Source organism: Oreochromis niloticus, linkage group LG22 (assembly GCF_001858045.2).
Source record: "Oreochromis niloticus isolate F11D_XX linkage group LG22, O_niloticus_UMD_NMBU, whole genome shotgun sequence".
Classification (NCBI taxonomy): Eukaryota; Metazoa; Chordata; class Actinopteri; order Cichliformes; family Cichlidae; genus Oreochromis; species Oreochromis niloticus.
Genome location: NC_031985.2, coordinates 22,933,446 through 22,955,448, shown reverse-complemented (window position 1 = coordinate 22,955,448; position 22,003 = coordinate 22,933,446). Strand labels below are relative to the sequence as shown.

At 39.4% G+C, this 22,003-nt stretch overlaps 1 protein-coding gene across 1 annotated transcript in view; it reads right to left on the bottom strand.

Annotated features, from left to right (window-relative positions):
• Positions 1-22,003, bottom strand: part of gabbr2 (gamma-aminobutyric acid (GABA) B receptor, 2) — a 177,445-nt gene that overhangs the window by 64,405 nt on the left and 91,037 nt on the right. Inside the window, exons 4-8 of the mRNA XM_003444038.5 lie at positions 16,419-16,520; positions 9,954-10,019; positions 9,448-9,636; positions 7,977-8,219; positions 1,762-1,822 (exon numbers count right to left, since the gene is read on the bottom strand). Coding sequence (XP_003444086.1) covers positions 1,762-1,822; positions 7,977-8,219; positions 9,448-9,636; positions 9,954-10,019; positions 16,419-16,520 — 661 coding nt within the window. The remainder of the gene's footprint in view (positions 1-1,761; positions 1,823-7,976; positions 8,220-9,447; positions 9,637-9,953; positions 10,020-16,418; positions 16,521-22,003) is intronic.

Below are 22,003 nucleotides of genomic sequence, written 5' to 3'. Positions count from 1 at the left end.
TTCCAAGTAAGCTGTGATGCCCCAATTGGTTAGACAAATCTTCTGTTCATTTAAAAACACTTTCTTTGTGTTAGTTTTATTAGATATATTTATTTAATACTTATTTATGATAGTTTGATGACTGAAGTGAATTTTGCTGTGCTAAGTGAATTTATAGGTGTATAAAAGACTGACTCCTAGTTATTATGATTTTGAATCAATTTGATTCCTTGCATGCAGCTCCCAAGGCAGTGTGGTCAATATCACAAAAACTGCGTTACTTTCAGGCCCAATTAAACCCAGGTATAGGGCACTTGCACATAAAACTTTCCTGCAGTTTTTCCTATTACATACTAACTATACACTTTTTTTAGGACAGCTGTCTGCGCTCAGTCACCAACAAAGGCATACAGACCAGAAAGTGCATTCACAAACTGCCTTTTATATTTCTTCTGCTGTCAGGGATAGAAACACACACACACACACACACAAGGAGTGTGATGCAAACCGCCAGAGGGATCAAGCCCCTCTGCAGTCAGGAAGATAAGATGGTGAGGCAGAGAGGACTGAACAGCGCCATGCAGTGTGCTACATATAGTCTGGGAAGCCTGGGAGCTGGGAATCCCCTGCATCAAGATGCAATCTCTGGGTTATTCTCCCACTCAGCAGGTCCCATTGGCTCAAAACAACCTCAGGATGATGCCATATGAGGACAAAGATTACCGAGGCATGCTTCTCATATACATGTCCGCACACAAATCCTATAATACCAGAGGAGTAAAGGGCATAGTTAAAGGTTTTGCAGTTTATTGTTCATTTTATGTGTCTTATGTGACCACACAGATAGTCCTGTGGAAGCTTTCCACACCAGAAATACAAATGATTTAAACAATTCATGCCTATTTTTCTGGAAAACAGTTCTTACAGCAAAACTTTCTCTCCAGAAAAAGAAGAGAAATATGTGAACAAAGCATCTCAAAGCGTGTCTTCCTTCTGAATAGGTGTCTGCTGCAGATATAGACACTGGTATGAACAATGGCAGCCTTTTAATTGGAACCAGATGGCTGTGATAATATAGCAAAACAACCTCAGTTCTTATTGAACAGAGATGTGAGTAATTCGCATTCAACAAATGATAGCAATATACTTCTAGAGTCTGGAGTCATGTTACGAATAAGTGTGGATGGCTACAGGAGGATGTGACATGGGAAATGTAGTGAGCGTTAAATATAAATCAATTTGATCTGTATTTTTCTCATATAAAACATAATGTGTTGTGAAATTTTAAATGGGACAATTAAATACTTAATTGCTATGCTAGTAGCATTGTAAAAGTGTTTCCTTCTCTGTGACCAACACATCCACGCCTGTGGAGGGAGTCGAGCGATGGAACCACAAAAGCTGCAAAAAGTGGGCCACTTGCACTTCTACCGAGCCACCCTCACTGCTTCACACCAAGAAGGTTACTGTTGTGAACATCCTGGTCAGCCTGGGCTCTTTTCTGTGTGGAGTTTGCAGGCTCTCGACCTGCTTGCATAAGTTTCCTCTAGTCGAAAAAATATACGTGCATTTCTAAATTGGCTGTATGAGTGGATGTGACAGTGTGTGTTTTTGTCTCTCATTCTCGCTCTCTCTGTGCTGGCCCTGTGACAGGTCCCCTTTCCAAAGTGTGCTCTTCCCTTTTGGCCTGTGTCAGCTATGATAGGCTCCACACACCCCAGGAGCCTAATTTATAGTAAAAAAAAAAAAAAAAAAAGAGACAGGTGGTGATGTCCCACATACCTTGAAACTGGTTGAATTTTATTGTGCCCATTCTCTCTCCATTACGAAACATGACTTGGCCCTGGGAAAAAAAGGAAACACAAGAAGAAGAATATAACATCGTTAATTTAACTCAAATCATTCCATAACCATTTCAAATTGTTAAAACATACTCTGCTGAAGAATTTGCAGCCTAAGGTATAAATTGAACTAAGCAGTAAAAAGAAGGGGAAAAAAAATAGAAGCTTACTTCAACTAAATTTATGCACAGTGCTTTCCTGATACTGGAGTGTTGGCAGGAAAAGTCTCGGCTCCTGCACTCTGCATCTCATTTGATTAGAACTGGCCAAAATTGATCTGTTTATAGAAGTAAACAAAATTATCCTTCAGCCAATTCATTTGCTAATATCTTTGGAATGAGATTGGGTCAGCACAGCAGAATGATTTAACTGTGTTTACTCACTTAGCAGTGGTGCAAATCTGAGCTCAGAGAGCAGTTTAAAAAACTATTCTTTAAGTGCATCTCATCTGTGGCTAAAAAAAAAAAAAAGCTGTTGTAGCTGTTCGTGACCAAAATGCTTTTTTGTCAAGGTGTGCTTTTACTGGGCGAACAACCACCTGACAATAGCTAAAAATAACAATGGAAATTTTCTGATTTCATCTCCAAAGGAATAAAATAAGCAATTTCAGGCCAGGGGGTGTCTGGCAAATTTAGACAGGATAGAGCAAAATGCAACTTTTGGCAGTATCATAAGACAGATTCAAACCAATTGTGTCTTTGTCACTTTATCTTCTACCTTATTTTCCCTTTTTTCTTCTTCTATATTCTCCTTCCCACTCCATCCTTTCTTTATCTCTGTTTCCCTCTTGATGTATCAACACTGTTCAATTAATTCAGCCCACCATCTGCTTACAGAGCTCCTTAATTACGCATTTAACTGGGTTTTACATTAGCAGTTGGCTAGCATAGATAGATAGATAGATAGATAGATAGATAGATAGATAGATAGATAGATAGATAGATAGATAGATAGAGAGCCAATTTTGCCTCAAAAAGATGGAAAGCTTTGAAGTAGCTGTGCAAGATCCCACCCCTCTGTTTGAATCCGAGTCTTTGTGTGGCATCTTTGATGTTTGCAGGAGTGTGTATGCACATCCATGCATGTCTATGTGTATGCACTTAAAATGATGCCACATCATGCCTATGTGCATGCATGTGCCCCCCGATAACGCATGCATGTCTGAGATACTCCTGGAACACCGTCTCCAGCGCTACTTTTACCTTGGCAATGTAAAACAGATCCTCTGCTAATTTTACACCACAGTGTCAATCTGACTTGTCAAGGCTAACAAGTTCCTTTTGTCACACACAGCACTTTTCTACAATATGCTACGCAATTATTTCTGAAGCCTAAGGAGGATCGTACAGCGTAATGCATTTCAGCTCATTAAGCATTACACTGAGATAACTGTGGTGTGTAAACAGGGTCAGACAATGTGAGTTGAAAACAGGGGAACTTGACTTGAACCCATAATGACTCTAAGTGTATGCATCCAGGTTTCTAGAGTAGCTGCATGCTGCACATGCTCTCACTCAACATTAGCATAACCACCATAATTGCCCTTCATATCAGCAAAAGTGGAGCTATCACAAACCTCAGTGAAATGATGTGTAGTTGTTTTAACAGCCCCCAATTTGTCACCTCTAAAGTGTATGCAATGTCTCAAGAATATGCAAAGAATTCCAAATGTTTAGAGGAACAAAGACTTTGATCATCTTAATTGGAAATACAGTAAATGTCTGCACTACAAAGACTGCATTATGAACTTATTGTTCGGGTCTTTCTACAACGTATCATGATAATGTGAAGTTCTGGCAACCTCACTAGACTGTATTGACTGTATTTTTAGGCTAGTACTGAAAGGAAATTCAGTGCTGTGCCACAGTGGTGGCTGATGGAGCAATCACTGTGTCCAGACATGTATGTGTGTGTGAAAAAAGTCTTTCTGAGGTGAGATGGTGGAGGCGGCCATGTATCACTTTGTCTGTTGAGGTGAGAATACTGTCAGTGACAGGAGTGCTGGGGTCAAATGAGATGTCAGTCTGTATGCTGCAGGTGTAACATCCTGTGGGAATTCGAGGCTTGAGGTGGGAATGCACGCACACGCACACACACACACACACACACACACACACACACACACAGATACGCATTAAAAGTGGAAAAACAAATACACGTAACCCTCCCGTGCTGTCTCTTCTGAGTATGTGTGTTTGAGGTGACTGTCAAGCCTCAAGCTGTGCTACTCACCATTACTTGGGAACACACTGTAACCAACACTATGACCACTGACCACATAAAAAAAAGAGCAACAGACCTAAACCCACAGACATGTCAACCACCAATCACAATCTGCTGTTTTCCCTCCCACATGAATTCCAGTGTTGATCATTCCCTGGTTCCTTGGTTCTTGCAGCTATCTGCACTCTTTGCTCTGGAGGTCTCTCCCAGCTAATGTCAGCCGTCTTCTCCAGATCAATACTATGGAGCCTTCGATGATCACTCTCCTGCTGCTGCAGTTGCCTCTGCTACTGATTCAGCAGAAGGACTGAGATCACGCACAGAACGGTTTAGTCCCACGAGACGAGTGTGTACACAGCAAACACACAGCGCAGAATCGTGACAGCAGGAAAAACACAAGGCTCAAGTCAGGTATTATCCTATAGGATCAAGCACACATGTGCACACATAGAATTTAAACAGGGAGAATTTGCCTTTTCACCAGTGCATGCACATGGATTAATTCTTTTTGTAAACCTGGCACAAGTCACTGCAATTCAAAAGAAAATTGAGCAAGTTGTGTAACAGCTGCTTCCTTCTTAAATCTGAATTTGAAAATAACATAAAAAGAAGCATGCAGTGAAGAATTGCCTCCCTAAGTCTTTGTCATGTGTGGGTGGAGGTTTCTATGTGCTACACGTGTGCTGCAAACAGGGAGCTCTTTGATCTAATTTCATGTAATCCCTTAAAAGAAAAGCCATAATTGTTGACAGATGCGTTTAATTATTCTGCAATGCCACTTTTTTTTTTACGCTGTTTACTATATGCACAATATTCCCGCTTACAATTGTAAACTTCTGGGGATTGTTGTTGGTATTATAATATGAATTTCACTAGCAAAAGAAGCATCTATGAGCAAGGACATCAATAAAATGAGACCATGCAGATTAATTGTATCTACCCTCACAAAGATAGCTGCTAAATCGCTGCCTCGCTGCCTCTTAATGGCAAACTCTAACTCTCAGGGTCATAGGATTCACTGACAGAGTCAGACATGATGGCTCGCTTAAGTCAAAAGTTATTAAATATTGAATATTTAAACAGTATGCTGAATTTAGATGTAATGTACAATAACTTTGTTCCTGTACTTCAATTCAAATTTGCCATCTTTTACTACTTCAAGAGGGAAAAAAACTCAGAAATTTGAATTCCTTTTAACATTTTCTCATTTCATGTTTATCATAACATTTACTAAAGTAAAGAATGTAAAGTAGATGCTCCACAGGGAACAGGTACATGCAGGATCAATATAAATCGATATACATTTGAAAGGGGAGATAAGGTTGCTAGTCTACTCAAACAGCATCAGGACCTCATCTTCGTTTGTGTGCTTGGAATAAAAAGTGAGCGAAATGTTACGTGGCCATTGATATTCCCGCTTTGCTTTGCTTCCCTGAGTCTCTCAGGAAAGCCTCAATGTCAGCCTGCTCCTGATCAGCAGGCCGGACTAGGTCTGCACTGAGAGAGGTGAGAGCAGAGGGATGAGAAATAATAAATTGCATATAGTCCTACAACACACATACCCCCTGGGACATCAGTCACAAAGGGGCCTCACAATAATAAGGAGCCTGTGCTGAATTTCACTAAGGCTATTTTCTCTTCTTTTATTTCTTTCTTTAGCGTTCTCTCAGCAACTATACTGTCCTGTGAATCTTTAATCTGGACTTTATTGATGTTCATGAGCAAAATGCTGAGCATTTACTAACTAATGCACCTCTGCAATTTCCAACATAGTCCATTCTTTTTTAATCCTCAGTTGCAGTTTAACCCAGTTATGAATATGATATAATAGGAGTAATGTGCTGCTGAGTGAGGCCCTGCATGCCTACCGGCTGTCTAGGCTGTGAGCAGTGTGGCATCCTCTAATAATTGAGTGGCCTTTACAAGGGAACAGGAGATATCCTGTAACAGCTCAATAGGAAGCAAGCGCGAGCACACTCACGCATCCGAGCACACACATACGGTATACGCGCCGCTTGCAGCTAGCATAGCCACCAGGATCAATCCTGAATGCAGTGGAGTGTTTCTGCAGCACCAGATGACATCACTTTAGGGTTCATTAAGAAACAAGGAGAACGAACATAGCAGTGCTGTATTACCTCACTGCGCTGTTCTGACATTCCACGCAGTTTATGTGCATGATAACTTATACGTTTGGCTCAACTTTCCAGTCACAGTTGAAGTTTTCAATAGTATCAGAAAGAACAATATGATGTTATTGTGTAAGCCATCACATGCCAAACAACCCATCTACTTATCACAGGTATAACTTATAAGTACCAGTATCATAACACATTTTTAGAACATGAGCACAACAAAGTTATAGGAGGTTGGAAATATGAAGGAACCTAGTCAAATAAAGATGTTATGGGTCAACAACATGAACTACAGATGTGTGGTGGAACTGCAAGAAAACAACAAAAAATAGAAACATGTACTATGTGGCAAAGGATGGGTGGGATTGCACATATAGGCAGGTTTTTCCCTGCTACACTGCACTTTGATTAAATCACTCTGTCAAATATAGCCATACATATGTTTGTTATAAAAAAGTATCAGAGTCCACTGGCACTCTGGCAAGTTAATTAAACATTTTGACCATGTATTGACATTTTGCTTTCTTGTGACCACTATACATGTAACAGATGTGACATTGTAGAGTAGTGAATAAGGACTGAATCATAAAAGCCTAGAAACCGGCTGGCAAACAAAAGTCATGAGGAAAACATGAGTATTCCCTAACCGGTTGGTGAGTGGTTGCTGGAAGTTGAGGCCAATCACTGAGAAATCAGTTGCCTAAGCCCCAGTCACACAGGCATAGAGACTGGTCTGTGACCATCTAACAACGTCAGGTAGTTAGGGAAAAATGTGCATCCCCCAAAGGGATGGCAAAAACCTTGTTGCAGTTGCTTTGATCACGAACAGATTTTCACAGCCACCTGCAGTTTGCATGGAAGACACCGACGTGTCTGCAAATACTCATCAGCTCCTCTCTGAGCGGCAGTGAAACTGAAAAGTGCGACACAAACTGGAGACAGAGGCCATATGCCTGCAGAGTAAAAGTCACACCTTTTGAAAGGTGTTGGCTGCAGTGCTGAAGCACAGCTTTTAATCTGAAAGGGAACATTCTTTATTTCCAGTTTGTGTTGCACTTTTTCGAGATTTACCACCACTTCACTAGTAGTGAGACAAGTTGGCATTTTCCATGCAAAGTATGGGTGACCGTGACGATCTGCTGGCGACTAAAATAATCAAAAGGAAGTTTCTGGTGCAGCACCCTCTTTGCACATGATTTCACCATCAAACTGCAGAAATCACTCACCAGCCTGTCAGGGAATACACATTTCTTTCCTTACGACCAGTTGATGTATCACGTCAGATATGGCAAGCAATACGTATGTATGTAATGTGAGAAACAACTGTAAAGTTACACTTTATGAAAGCAGTTTATCCATTTTGGTTCCTATTACTAATTTATTAATGCAAAAATGCATTTTTCACAAGTCAATTCAATGTTTTTGGAGGGTTTGCTGAGTGGGAAATATATCTTTAAGAATGTTATGAGAAAGTTACCAAAGCAACTGAGAAAAACTGAAAACTCTCAGAAACTTTTTGTCTTTTTTGGACTGGGATGCTGTCTGTACATGCACTTTATACATAAAAGTCTTTCTACTTGTCCACTGGTCTTAACCAGTTTTAGGGAGAACTTTTTGCCTACACACAGTGCATTGAATTTCGGTGTCTTTGTGTTTGTCAGTTTGTCTGATGGCTCTAGTTTCACCATATGAAAGTGAGTCAGGTAAAAGAAATCAATTTCACCTCTAAACATGTCAGACTATCACTGCAATGTGCTATAGATTCACAAACTATACAACAGCCCGCTTCCTAACTTACCGTAACACCATAGAAGTTGGTTTCATTCATGACGTCCAGCACCATTTTTCCTACTTCACGGTCGTCCACGGTGAAGTTGTGGTACATGTTTTGCCGCTGTTTTATCCGCAGCAGTTCCATCACTCTCGTCAAGGTTTTGGCAATGACCCAGATCCCATCGTATGCGAAACCATGAAACTTGCTTGCCTCCACACCTTTCTGCTGAAGTTCTCTGCTATACTCCCTCTCGTACTCCTTAGGGGTCTGGAAGGAGGGTAAGAGAGAGGACATTAAACAGAGAAAGTGTCCTTCTCCTAACTTTATAGGACTTTATTTCTTTTCTGTGGAAAAACACTGTTCTGTTAATTCAAACTCATTGGAACAGTTGTAGTGTGGCCCAAAGTAAATGATTCCTTTGCCACACAGATTACGATACAAAATTAATTGGAAATAAGACCATTTTGGAAGAAATGATCCCATGATTCATTTAGGCTAAGCTCTCTAGTTTAAATAAATGCATCAGGGATGTCTTTTTGAAATAAAGCGCTGTCTCCAAAGAGTCTTCGAAACACTATTACAGGAATACGTTAAAGTAGAGTTGCAACGATTTGTCAGCATAATCGATAACGTCGACTATAAAAATTAGACGATGCGGAATTTTATTGTTAAGCGTCACATACTAATATTTGGGTTTTTTTAAATTTGTTTTTGTAAATGCATTACACTACAGGAAGCTATGGGGGCAGTATCACTTATATCGTTTGCCAAAACTGCACTCAGTATTAAAGAGGGAGAATGTGGCGCCCACGGCAAAACAGGAGGATGAAAGAAAATGGAAACAGAGATTTTAAAAAAAGTCAAATCATTTCACAGAAAGTTAAATGCAGACTGTGGAAAGCTGAGCTTTCCTTTCACGACAGCACTACTTCAGTGCACGAGCATTTAAATGCCGGGATCCTGGAGCTGTGACGTCAAATTTCATCTAACATTATCAATAAATAATTATTTATATAATCAGTTAAATAGTTTAATTGGCATTGAACACAACTGTAAGTAACAGTCATTTCTAATGTTTATTTAATTTTTATTCCGACCATCCTATTGAGAAATGTTAAAAATAGGTTTGATTATCTTCAAATTCATATGTTTACTGGGTCATTATTTTAATTTGCTGAGGGACGAGACAACAGGTTGATATTCACAGGTGGGCAGACAGCAGGTGAAGTAATGGAGCCTAGAACAGGAGGTCTGCCCACAGGAAGTGGAGATAAGAGTTAATAAAAAATAATTGTTGACTAATGACTGAAAAATTAGTTGGAGCCCTACTTTAACGAGCTACAATCAAACTTTATTTTAAAAAAATTAAACTTCACTAAGCTTTAAGAATGAAGACCTTCAGACAAAAAGTATTCTATTTACCTCACGTTTCTAAGTATACAGTATAAAATTACCTTCTGCACATCAGACTGTATTTGAGATGTGTGTCACTCACCCTGCCAGAGATCCCCTTGATTTGCCGAGCGCTGAGCGGCTCAAAGTCCACGCTAATGTATCCCTCCATGGCAGTGAGAAGCTTCTTGGTGGTGCAGTTGGTGTTGTTGGCCTGTTCCCACCAGTTGCCCTGATACCAGCCAGGGATAATCCACTGATATTTACTCCCAAACATGTTCAGGTTATACGCCTGGGTTGGGCACAATAGTCAGAGGTTGGAGCGATGGAAAATCAGGGAGATTCAAATAAACAACTAATCTTCTTGTTGTTCTTGATAGAAAGGAAAATGACACTTTGAAATCCAACCATCTAAAGTCCAAATTCTGTGCATCTAATGATATATTTAATTATGCATTGTTGAAACAGGATTAAAAAAAAGCATGTCAGTTTTGTACATAGTTATGACACAATGCATTTTAATAATAGCACCATCTGTGTATAAGACTAATTCTATCTTTTAAAATAAAATGCCAAGACAACAGAAGGCAACATCATAAAGAAACTTACACAGCAGAAGACTCTGGAGGCCAGGTTCTCATCAAACTGGCCAATGATGATCCTCACATCATTGTCCTAAAAAAATATATGTATTTACTTAAATGGAAACATTTAACTTTATTCAAACATACAAAGAAATCAGGATTATGCTGCACTACAATCTTATTATACAATCTCAATTTACAATCCTAATGTAATTGTGCAAGTTTTGTATTGTGACCTTGTGACTCCCTGGCTTTAATGGTGAAAAGCTGTTGTGTGTGAGTCTACCATAACGCCAAACAGTTCACAAACACACAGAATCAGAGATGTTGTATTTAATTTGCTGTAAATACTCATTACTATGTGTAATCCTCTAATCCGTAGCTTCAAGGTACGTGGGATCTGAGTCGCAAACCAGTTGTTGAGAGGCTAAGGCATTACCACATTGCAAAGTCCTTCTATTAGAACAGAGACAATGTCAGCAGGCAGAACTGCTTGCAAACCAGGCTGAACTTGCTTGAGTATTCGAGGCACATGGCCTGGTAATTGTCTCTGTAAATAATTCAGAGTCCCCGGGTGGAAATTCAGCATGTTTCATGGTGGGGAAAAAAGATCAGGCTCTGCCATTTAGTGAGCACAGACATATGTGTAGTCCTAAACACAAGCACAGACCTACATGCGAACACACTGTGTGTCCGCAGACAGTAGGTCATCAGCACTAAGAATACTCACACATAAAATTGTCCCAAACTTAACTAGAGATGGACCGATCCGATATTACGTATCGGTATCGGGCGATACTGACCTAAATTACTGGATCGGATATCGGAGAGAAATAAAAAATGTAATCCGATCCATTAAATATCAAAAAAGCACCTCACAAAACTTGCGACACGGTGTAACTCGGCTCATAACCGTAGCACGTTGGAGCAGTGTGCTCACGTGATAGAGCGGCTGTGTGTATTTGTAGCCTCCTACCAAACCAGCATTTCATCTCTGAGGTTTTATGTCTGAATGTTTGTAAAACATTCCCATGTTAAGCTTAACAACCAATATATGGAGCGACTGCCTCTCTCTCTCCCTCTCCTGCCGCTACTTCATGAAACTGCTTAACGATCAGCTGATCGGCTTTTCTGTCGCGAGTCCGTCTCTCTTCTTTGTTTTTGGCCCACTTTGCACCAGAAAGAGGAAACCAGCGGCGGAACAACAGCAGCACGTTTAACCTTGATAAGCTGTTGTTAGAATTAATTTAATATTACTTTCTACACCAGGATCCTTCTCTATGTAGCTGACGGCTGGTAACTGTGCAGGGGCGGATCTAGCAAAGTGTAGCCAGGGGAGCCGATAGGGCATGAACAGGGAAAAGGGGGCACAAAGACATACTTTTCTTTCTTATTCTCATTTAAAATGTCTAGCTTTTAATAAATAATTATCTGAATCTTACACCCAAAGTTTTAATCTGATGTAAAATGTATAGAAGTCCATTACTGTATATAGTAACTGTTAAGTCTAATATACCCTAGTAAACTATAGTACTTTTTCCTTTGGGAAGGTACCATCTGTGCAGTCTGCTATTCTGTTGAAGAAAGATGTTGAATCTATTTAATTATTCTTGAAAAATAATTTATTTCTGTGCATTTTTTTTTTTCACACTGCATCAAATTAAAGTTGATTACGTCGATTAAGCATCATGAGGTGGAGGGTGGGGGGTGGTTCCCTATTTTTTTTTTTTTTGCTGGGAGTTTGCAACCCTATTAGTTAGGTTGCTTAATATTTCTGCTAAGTACTCTTTAAAATACCAGAATAGGGAGGATGGAGCAGGTTTAAGTTTATTAGATTGATCAGTGTTGCTGAACTATGAAATATTTTGGGCGCAGTGTATTTTTTTTTACATACAGGTATAACAGAATAGCTTTAGTGTTGTTGTTTATTTAAACTTGAGTATGAACTTATACAAAATGCAGCAAGATATTAAAAAAACAGTTTTATTGATTAAAAAACACACTATATCGGATTCATATCGGTATCGGCAGATATTCAGATTTATGATATCGGTATCGGTATCGGACATAAGAAAGTGGTATCGTGCCATCTCTAAACTTAACCAAATAATATTGATATAGGTTAACTCAGTGTACATAACTTGTACAAAAACACAATTAACTGAGTTTTAATCTAATGATTTTGGCACAATATTTGACATGTGTGCTCCATCAATAGCAAATCAAGTGCTCCCTTTATACCGTGCAGCTTGAAGTTTCCTGGACTAGTCTGGATGAGTAACATTAAGTTAAAAGATATATAACAAATTACAAATGTCTGGCACAGCAGAAGGCAAAGAGTTTGCCCCTTAAAGCAGATCATCATCCTTTGTTTGGGTATTCAAACAAAAGCTGCAGTATAATAAATGCAAGAAGGCCAAGAAAAACAAGGGAAGCTAATGTGAACCATCCAATATCAACTAAGAACTCCACAAGCGAGCCTGTGCAGTCTGTGCATCCATTCAGGTTGCAAAGACGCACTGAAATCACCAACGCAAGCGTTTTTCATTTGGCCAAAGACAGGTACCCTATGAGTAACAAAGGCTTCACGAAAATGGTCCACTTACTGGACAAAAGATCTTCTCCCTTCATGCAATTGTTTTGGATTATTTTGCACCGTATGCAAAACGGGGAAGAGAGAGTGGTCTCTCAGCTGTGGAATACTTCGCTACAAGTTTGGTTAAGATCCACGAATTCACAGGTACAAGGAATAGAGTGAAAAACTATATTTTGATTCTAGAATATTCACTTATTCCAGGTGAAAAAACGCCTTATTTGTCTGCAGAGATGAAGTATTTTTTTTACATTTGTGTTCTACGTTTGCACTGAGCTTAGGTGAAGAAAGAGGACCAATTTTATTTCACATTTGTACGAATGATGTGAAATGATGGGAAAGCAGTGTTCTGCTTGGACGGCAATGGATAATAATCATAAATAATCGTGATATCAGTACTGATCAAAACTATCATGATTGTCATTTTAAGCATTCGTATGCAGGCCCAAATGATAGGAATCAATTATGTTACTGAAAATTAAACTGAATGGAAGAACAACTGTGTTAGTAACAGTTACCTTGTAATAACAGGATCTCATTTCTTAGCAGAATATACCTGAACACTGAATGTGGGTAGCTACTACTGCTTATAGCACATAAGCAGTTCTGAAATGTATCCGTCTAATACTGGCTGGGTATAGAAGCTCTAAATGGCAAAGAATTGTATATCAGTACCTTTCAAGAAATATGTATGAACATGTTTTATAGTCTGGGTTGAAGTGTAATGAAGAATGTGACTAACGCGAGCTATATTTTCACACACACAACCTGTGTTATACTGCCATTGCCCTGGGAACCCACAAATACAGTTCATTAAGTCACCCCTCAGGCAGTCGCTACCATATGTCATGCATTCCAAGATCAGAAGGGGCGGCCAGTCACTGAAATCTTACCTCCAAGACCCTGAGGCTAAGATAGATAGAAAGATAAATAGATAGATAGAGTATGTGTGTGTATCTGTGTGTGTGCGAGAGAGAGAGAGAAACACACACACGTGCCAGCAGCTACTCAATAACACTGTTCTTCCCTGAAGAAAAGGCACTTAACCCAAATGACTCCAACTATGGCCGTGGGCCACAGCCTCAGTATAAATTCTAGCCTGCCTGGCAACAACATGAAAACGCTGTGTAGTTGTGGGCAAGGGCATGAGTGAGTGTATTGTGTTGTGTTGCACCGCAGATGGACTGGGGCACTACAGAGCCCCAAATTACCCTCATTGCTTAAGCTTTTATATAACTGTTACCATAATAGTTCTGAAACAGGGTATAGTGTTAAGGGCAGTCTTGACTGCTTTATCTGTGACAGGGTTGTTCGTAACTTTACAGCAGTCATTTGTCTGTGATAACCGTTTGAGTAATATTGTAACTCGTAATCCCAATCAGGCACTTTTAAGGCTTATTAGGCACCGCGCACACATATAAACACGGTACTAATGATGGTCTTTTATGAGCTAGTGGGAGATGTGATTTGTGTACTGGGTTACGTGTTGTTGCTATTACTAAAACCATACCCCCATCTGTTTGATTACTGTGCAGCGAGTGTGTGGTGTGCAGATATGATGAAAAATAAACTCTTGCAGGGATTTATTTATATGTGTCTGATCGCTAATTCACTCAAGGTGAACACAAGGCTATCGTTTGAAGTTTTTGCACTAATAACTGAACAACAATTATCAGTGTGAGGATTTCAAAATAAAAGTCTTTAAAGTGGAATGTGAAGAGGTTCGAGTGTTTGATCTCTGCAGCAGGATATTCTTTTTGCAGCTCTGTGCCGTTTGGGGATGTGGGTGAGCAGAGGTGCTTCATCAGTTTCATGAGTATCAATAAGAGGCCTTACAAAATAGGCAAACTTATAATTACACTATCAGTGTGAACCATTCATCTTGAGCTGATCGGCAGTGTCTATGGAGCCAAATGTTAATTTATTTTTACTACACAAGTTCTATTATCACATTATAAGTTGTACAAAACTGAGCAAACAGGTGAAAGAGGTTTGAGATTAGGTTGCTTCTAGTTTATTGTTGAGAAGTGGTGCCATCGTGTTAGTTTTAGGTTAAACAGAATTTTGAATACAAGGTTTGGCTGTGAGTTTGTTGGTTTTAAAGCCACTAAGTCCATGCCAGATGTCTGAGCTTTAGATCACAATCATTTTACAACCTGAGAAAGCTGATATCATTAAAAATGTCATTAAAACAATGACAATAAAAACTCCTGCTGCCTTAGTGAGACAAAAAAGTAATGTGTAACGAAAAGAACCATCCCTCGGTGTGTCTCATACTTGAGGGGGAAGAGTTCTGAATGTACGATAAATAATTAAGGCATAATAAATAATACATTTTTTGGGTCTTAATTTAGATTTCAGGACATTTTCTCTCATGTGGCTTTCTATTGGATGCAAGCTGCCTAAACTGGCTCACTGTCACAAAAAATAAAAAAGCTCTTGGAGGTTATATTTTGTGTTCAAACTAAAGATTACTAAAATTAGAAGTGCTATGTATGCGTGTCCGCCTTTGTTTTCTGATGCTGTTTTTGTCAGCCTGTCCAGCAATAAACGGGGAACTTGGGACAGAGAACGAGGGATAAAGATTTTTTTTAAAAAGCGACTGAGAGGGCTGTTACAATGCCCAGCAGCAGCGAAGCCTGTCTCCTTTTTGAATATTTCAAAAAGAATATCGCAGATGTGAGTGCTCTATTTGTGGATCACAAAGTGACGCCATGGGCCTTTACCCCCACCGAACCTTGCCTCACATGGTTTGTCACATTACCAACAGTGTCCCGTGGAAAAAAAACATAAAAATAAAGAAATAAAATTCCAGCCTTGACGACGAAATCTGTGTCACTCTCTTCCCCCATCATATCATGTAGCTGTCGGGGAGACAGCAAGCCACTGTTGTGTGATGAGCGGGAAAAAAACCCATTAGAGTGTCAGAACCCCCCCATCCACCTAACCATCCACCCGATCCAAATGTTCCGTAAAGATTTCAGCGCTGTGGATTGCATATTTAGAGTTGATCAAGGAAGGGTGATGTCAGCTTAAGATGTCAGCGCTTAAGATGCAGATTTACACATATATTTTAGGAACGACAGCTTATCTTCCGATTCCTTCTTCGTTCCTCTCTCTCATCATCTCATGTTTCTTTCAACCTGCTCCATCTTGTATACGTCATATCTTCCACCAACATATCAGTAGGGGAAAAAAGTATTACCCCAACTCCACTCTCTTCACTTCTATTTTTTTTTATTCTTACTGTGCCACTCTCTGCTAAAAATGCACTAGACAGTATTTAACCTCCTAAGACCCGAACTCTTCCACGACATGAATTTTTATTTTCTCTTTGATATTTGGGCATATTGGGGCCTGATGAATGTAAAAACAAAGAATTTCCAGATTTTTGTTTTTTACCTTATTTTTGTTTTTAAGAAAAATAAGGGCCACAAACGAGGATATTCATTTAAAATTTTGATAGAACAGTAGCAGTATAATGTCCTCGTAAGTGGATATCAGGCCCATGTAGAGCAAAATTGAGTATTTTGGTCAAAATAACCAAAAATGTGATGTCCACATATGTGGACGGCAGGTCCTAGGAGGTTAAATATTAATTTATGCATCTTTTTTCAAAGAAATCTTGCATAATTTGTATAGCAAAAAAAAACAAAAAACTATGCATGTGTATGTATGTATATGGTTAAATGGCCACTATCCAGACAGAGGGAGACATCTACTTGATAAAATATTAAAGGATTTACTTTACACAGTATGAACTCTTTCACAAATATAAAAACATAGTAGCAAATATGAAAATCTAATGGTTATTTTGTCATTTTGTTTTAACTGGGAATTCTACAGGTTGAACTGGCCTTGGATCATTTCCTTCAGTTTCTAGGTTGCTTCACCTACCTTCAGCTTTTTGACGTTGCCACAGGGATCATTGGAGAAACTCTCTGTGTCTGCAATCTCAATGTTTGCTTTCTCCAGCTCATTTGTGAGATCGTTCCTCACCTGCGAAACAGAAAGAGAGAATACACGAATGTTGTTGATAAATTACAAAAACATTTCCAAAGAAGTTGGGACACTGTGTAAAATGTAAATAAAAATAGAATGCAATGATTTCCAAACGCCATAAACCTATATTTTATTCACAGTAGAACAAAGCAAACGTATCAAACGATTAAACTGAGAAAATGTATCATTTTAAGAAAAAAATTGAAATCTGATGATAGCAATACATCTTTAGCAAATTGGGGCAGGGCAACAAAGAGCTGGAAAAGTAAGTGGTAGTAAAATGAAACAGCTGGAGGAACATTTGGTAACTAATTAGGTTAACTGACAATGGGTCAGAAACATGACTGAGTATAAGAAAGGGCATCTTAGAGAGGCAGAGTTTCTCAGAAGTAAAGATGGGCAGAGGTTCCCCATTCTGCAAAAACTGTGGAACAACTTTATGTTCCTCAGCATACATAATATCATCCAAAAAGTCTAAGAATCTGTAGAAATCCCTGTGCACGAGGGGCAAGGCAAAACAGGCATGATTCTGTCATGCAAATCACTGAATGGGCTCTGGAAGACTTCCAAGAACATTTGTCTGTCACACTTCACCCTGCTATCCACAAATGCAGGTTAAAGGTCTACCGTGCAAAGAAGAAGCTACATGTGAGCAAGAACCAGAGAAACACTGCTTTCTACTCTGGGCCAAAGCTCAGTTAAAATAGACTGAGGCAAAGTGAAAAACTGTTCTGAGGTCAGATGAGTTGAAATTTAAAATATTTTCAGAAAACGCACCCTTCTCATCCGACTTGTTAGCTGTGCTCAGTGTCAAAAGCCTGCATCTCGGATCATGTGAGGGCACATCAGTGCAGGTTCATATTGTCAGCTTGCACATCTGACAGTGCTAAAAGATATAGTAGAAAAGTTGTGTCTACTGTAGAAGAATCTATGTGTGGTCAGAGGTTCAATAAGTTATAAATGCTCATAAAATATCAGCTAGCATTACAACGGCAGTCAAACGTGCAAAGGTGGTTTTAAGTAACCTACCAGAGTTTATTTGAAACAATGTTACCATTTACACACTGCACATGAAATTACATAGTGTCGCCGCACAATTAACTACACAACAGTGTAATAACATAAATCACATAGCCTATAGGAAAAAAATACTGTGGTACTATGACGGAGCAGCTATTACAAATATGGAGAAAGGGAGGAAATGCAGTTTTATAAAGTATGTTAAACATTACATTCATTAAATCATGTATGCATAAATCACAGGGAGAAAATCAATCATTTAGCTCAATGCTGTGATAGATGCAAATAAAAACTGAATGTGTGAATATATTTCTGCTGCCTTAAAGCAGATAAAGTCACGTTGCAATATACATATAGTATTCTGTACACAGTATTATAAAGCAATAAAGTGAGATGGATGCAGGCCATCTAATGTTCTGAAATGGTGTATGCATATTCTACCATGAACTGTGAATGAAAAGACAGAAAGACAAGCAGCTTGTCATTTTAGCATGGCGGACGCATACATCAAATCTGTCATCCTCCTGATTTGCCTCAGCCCGTTCAATGAGGAGTTGTAATTTTCGCAATATACCGAGCATGCATTTGTCACAGCGATATGAGTTTGTTTTTCGCTAAATAAGACACAAAAGAACAAATGTACACTTCAAATAATCTTGGCTGGTTATCCAGGGCTTGACAAAAAGTAGACAAATGTGCAGTGCTGTAGATGTATCTGCAGCAGCTGTATGTCTGCTGTGATGTATTGAGCCAGTAGAATGGTGGGTAATTCAATCTGAGAAGATGGAGAACGGAGCAGGTACCCCACTGGGATGGCAAGCTTGAGGTGTTTTATCATACCGCCTCTCACTTTTTCTTGGCCATCACATACACACATGCTATGAGTCGGCCCTCTTGCTTCCCTCCTTTAATCCACAATTTTAGAAAAGCCCTTTTTCACAGCTGACATTTTGACTTCTCATAGCAGGAAAACCACAGGTGTGACTAATACCATTAATAATGGCTCTGTTCCAGTAAGGCAACACACTGAGACATCGCGACAACACCATGGCTCTGACATGGAATGCAGTTGTACCTGCGTCGAAAAAGTCAAAATATCGTAAAAAGTCCTGCGGTGTTCATGCTGGATTTCACTGATGACAACATTTTTTGTGTGTCCACGGGCCATGCCCCGCAGCCATCAGTGTCTCCACCCCAACCCAAGAGCATGTTGACACGTCAGAGAGTTGGCAGTGACAACATATAACAGCTAACAGAAGTCCTGTGTGTTTCCTCTTACTGTGCTTTAATATGTTCATCCTGTAATTATATGTTCTAAATTGCTTGAACTACATGGTGGTTGTATGTTCACATTTCTATACAAAAGTCTCCTTACAGAGTCACCTTGAATTTGACTTATAATAATACTTACAGACTGTGTTTCAAAGATTCAGTTAAGTATTTGGAGAAAAATCATAATCTTTGCTATTTTGCAGGATGAACTGTGAAGTGTGCAGGGCTATACACCCTGCTCAGATTTAGTAAAATGCTGCAAAACTGAGCAGATAGTGTTTCATAGTATAAATTGATAATGCCTCAAATCATACTGCAAAAAAAAAAAAAAAAAAAAAAAAAAAAAAGACAAAGAAAAGGTATGTGGCCAAGTCTGGCAAGTACTTTTGAGCCTCTGAAAATGGGGTACTATGAGTAAAAACTGCTGTAATTCCTAAACAATGCAATGCTTTCACTAAAAGCTGAAAAGTCGGCACTTCAATCACAAACTGATTGTATGAGTGGTGTGGTGGAGGAGACAGGCTCAATTACAAAAATTATATATTTCTCCAAATACTTATGGAGCTAACTGTAGATGGGACATAAATAAATAAATAAAAACTGTGGAAAAATTAGTGAAAACGTATCAGTGTTATTATTCTACCATAAAACCTGAAGGAATAGAATTCTACCCCTTCTTCTCAAAATACCAATTTTAGCAAGCACCGGGCAATCATCAGCCCATTAGTTCAAAGTGGCATCAGGATTTGAACCGTAACAGCTACCAGTAACAGCACTATCAGTATTATTGCTATTGATACTCCTGTTAAAATTAGTCAGCTGCAGTCTTAAAATTAGTCATTACAACAATTTTGTGCTATCAACTAAGATTTCTGACATCTAAAAATCAATAACTCTGAACAACCTCAACTTTATTTCCCTCATGTCTCCAAATGTCTGCTTTCATAATCGCCTTCTCCTCTGGTACCCCCGGAGGAAGCTCTAAATCACTCTGTACATCACTCACTGCTGTACAAACATTCCCTCCAATGTACTGCTCGCTGAGCTGAAACAACAGGGAGGCCGATGTGAATCAATACAACCAAGTTTTGCTCTTGAGTAACAACTGGCTTGGTGGTGTGGACGAGGTACAATGTCCTGTTGTGTTGCGTTGAGTGTTGATCCTAAAGGATAAAAGGAAACTAACTTCAGTGTAAAAAGGGACTGCAGCTGGTTAGCCTGTTGTTTGTAAAAGGTGTGTGGGTCGAACACATGGGTTTATGGGAGAATATATACCAACAACACACACACACAAGACAGGGAGAGTTGCACAAAATTTCTGCAGTACTACAAAATACACTCACAGAGAGCACAGAGGCTGACAGACAAAGCCATTGACTTGCAGGAGTAAAACCCTTGTCACAAAAGGATTTTATTGGTTTGATTTTGTGTTTCTTCCACCGAGATGGAAAAGGAAAAATGCATCCGTGTTCTGCTGGACTCACTCGGTTAGACAGAGCGAGAGAGACGGAGGGGACAGATGGATTGAAAGCTGGTAGGAGGGGGAAAAGTGAGCAGCTTTCCTGCGTAACAAAAGCATCCACCATTGTTTGGGGCAGCCTGGGAATCCCCGACAGCAAATGCAGAAGAGAAATAATCCTATTGCACTTGTGAGCATGCGTCCACGCACACAAACACGGACATTATAAAAAACAGAGTGTCACATGCACCCAGTGCATGTAAAGTACTAGAATTCAGAAAGCACATTAACACAATACTAATATGTGCATCATGTATATATGAACAGAAACTATATCAAAATGACTGTGGGAGATGAGGATGTTGAGAAAATCCATGGTACGCTTTCTGGTGGGTATATGACATAATTATTTATCATCAAAGGGAAAGATATATTTAAATCAGCTGAAGATTAAAAACATACCGTGAACCACTGTGTTTCAGAAACGGTCAAGCCTCCTTGTTCGGTAACGTCAACAACAGCTTTGATTTTCTTTGTATGACATCATTCTATGCTGGTTCACTGTCCCAGCATCACCAAGCTTCACCTGGCAGCCAGCTAGTCTTAACACTGACCCGTGGGATTATCTTGGGAATTAATTTTCCACTCTATGACGCCAAGCTGTTCAGGACCAAAATCACATGTTGAGTCATTGAGTCATTTAATGCAAAGAAAAGCATATCTCTTGTCTATTGAGTTTTGGTTGTGGGACAAACAGGCTGTGCCAGTGAACCGTCTGAGACATAAATCATCATCAATGATAACCCCAACGCTATTCCCAAACCCTAATCCTAACACTGTGCTTTGGAAACAACATTTCTAGGAATACTGTTTATGGGATGTAACATAATGGAACAGGAACTGAGTGAGAGTGGGTGCTAGGATGGTAACGTACGCTAGAGTTATCAGTCCTCATAGTTTATTTAAACATTTAAGCTCTGAGGGGTGCAGACAGAGGACAGAGTCTTAATCCTGCTCTCAGTCAGGTCTGTCATCTGACTGACAGGTGATTGCTGTTCCTGAGTGAGCCCTGTTTGTCTGGCAGTCTCAATAATGTTGATTGCTCTGTGTGTGTGTGTGTGTGTGTGTGTGTGTGTAGTGTAGTGTAGATTGTCATCTTCATTCCCAAATACCTACATTAGCTGTTATTCTTTGTTACTCTGTTATTCTTATTTCTCAATACAATAAACCACAAACCATTACAGAAAATCACTGTTCATCCATATAAAGTCAATATGCGTGTGTGTGTGTGTGTGTGCGTGTGTGTGCGTGTGTGTGTGTGTATGTGTATGTGTTTCACCGGTGCCTAAAAATAGCAATGATGAGCTCGCTTTTGCTTACAGGTTACACTCTCAGGGGACACCATACTGTATGTTTGCGCCTGTGATGTGCAAGCTACTGACTGAATCTGTAACAAGTGTTACATAACATTAACCTTGTGAGCAGTCTCCCAGGGAAAGCACACTGTAGGTCAGCAGGGGGACAGAGTATGTCACAGGGTGATGAATGCAGGGGTAGAGGTGATGGAAATTAAAATTATGTCAGTAGTATACACATTACATAGATGCAAATGCCTATGTACACACATGCATCATTTATGGTACATTCAGTAGAATACTTCTAGGCATATCAATTTGGCTCTAAATCCAAATTTAATAGATCACTAAGTTTTGCCTATCTCTTTGCAAGG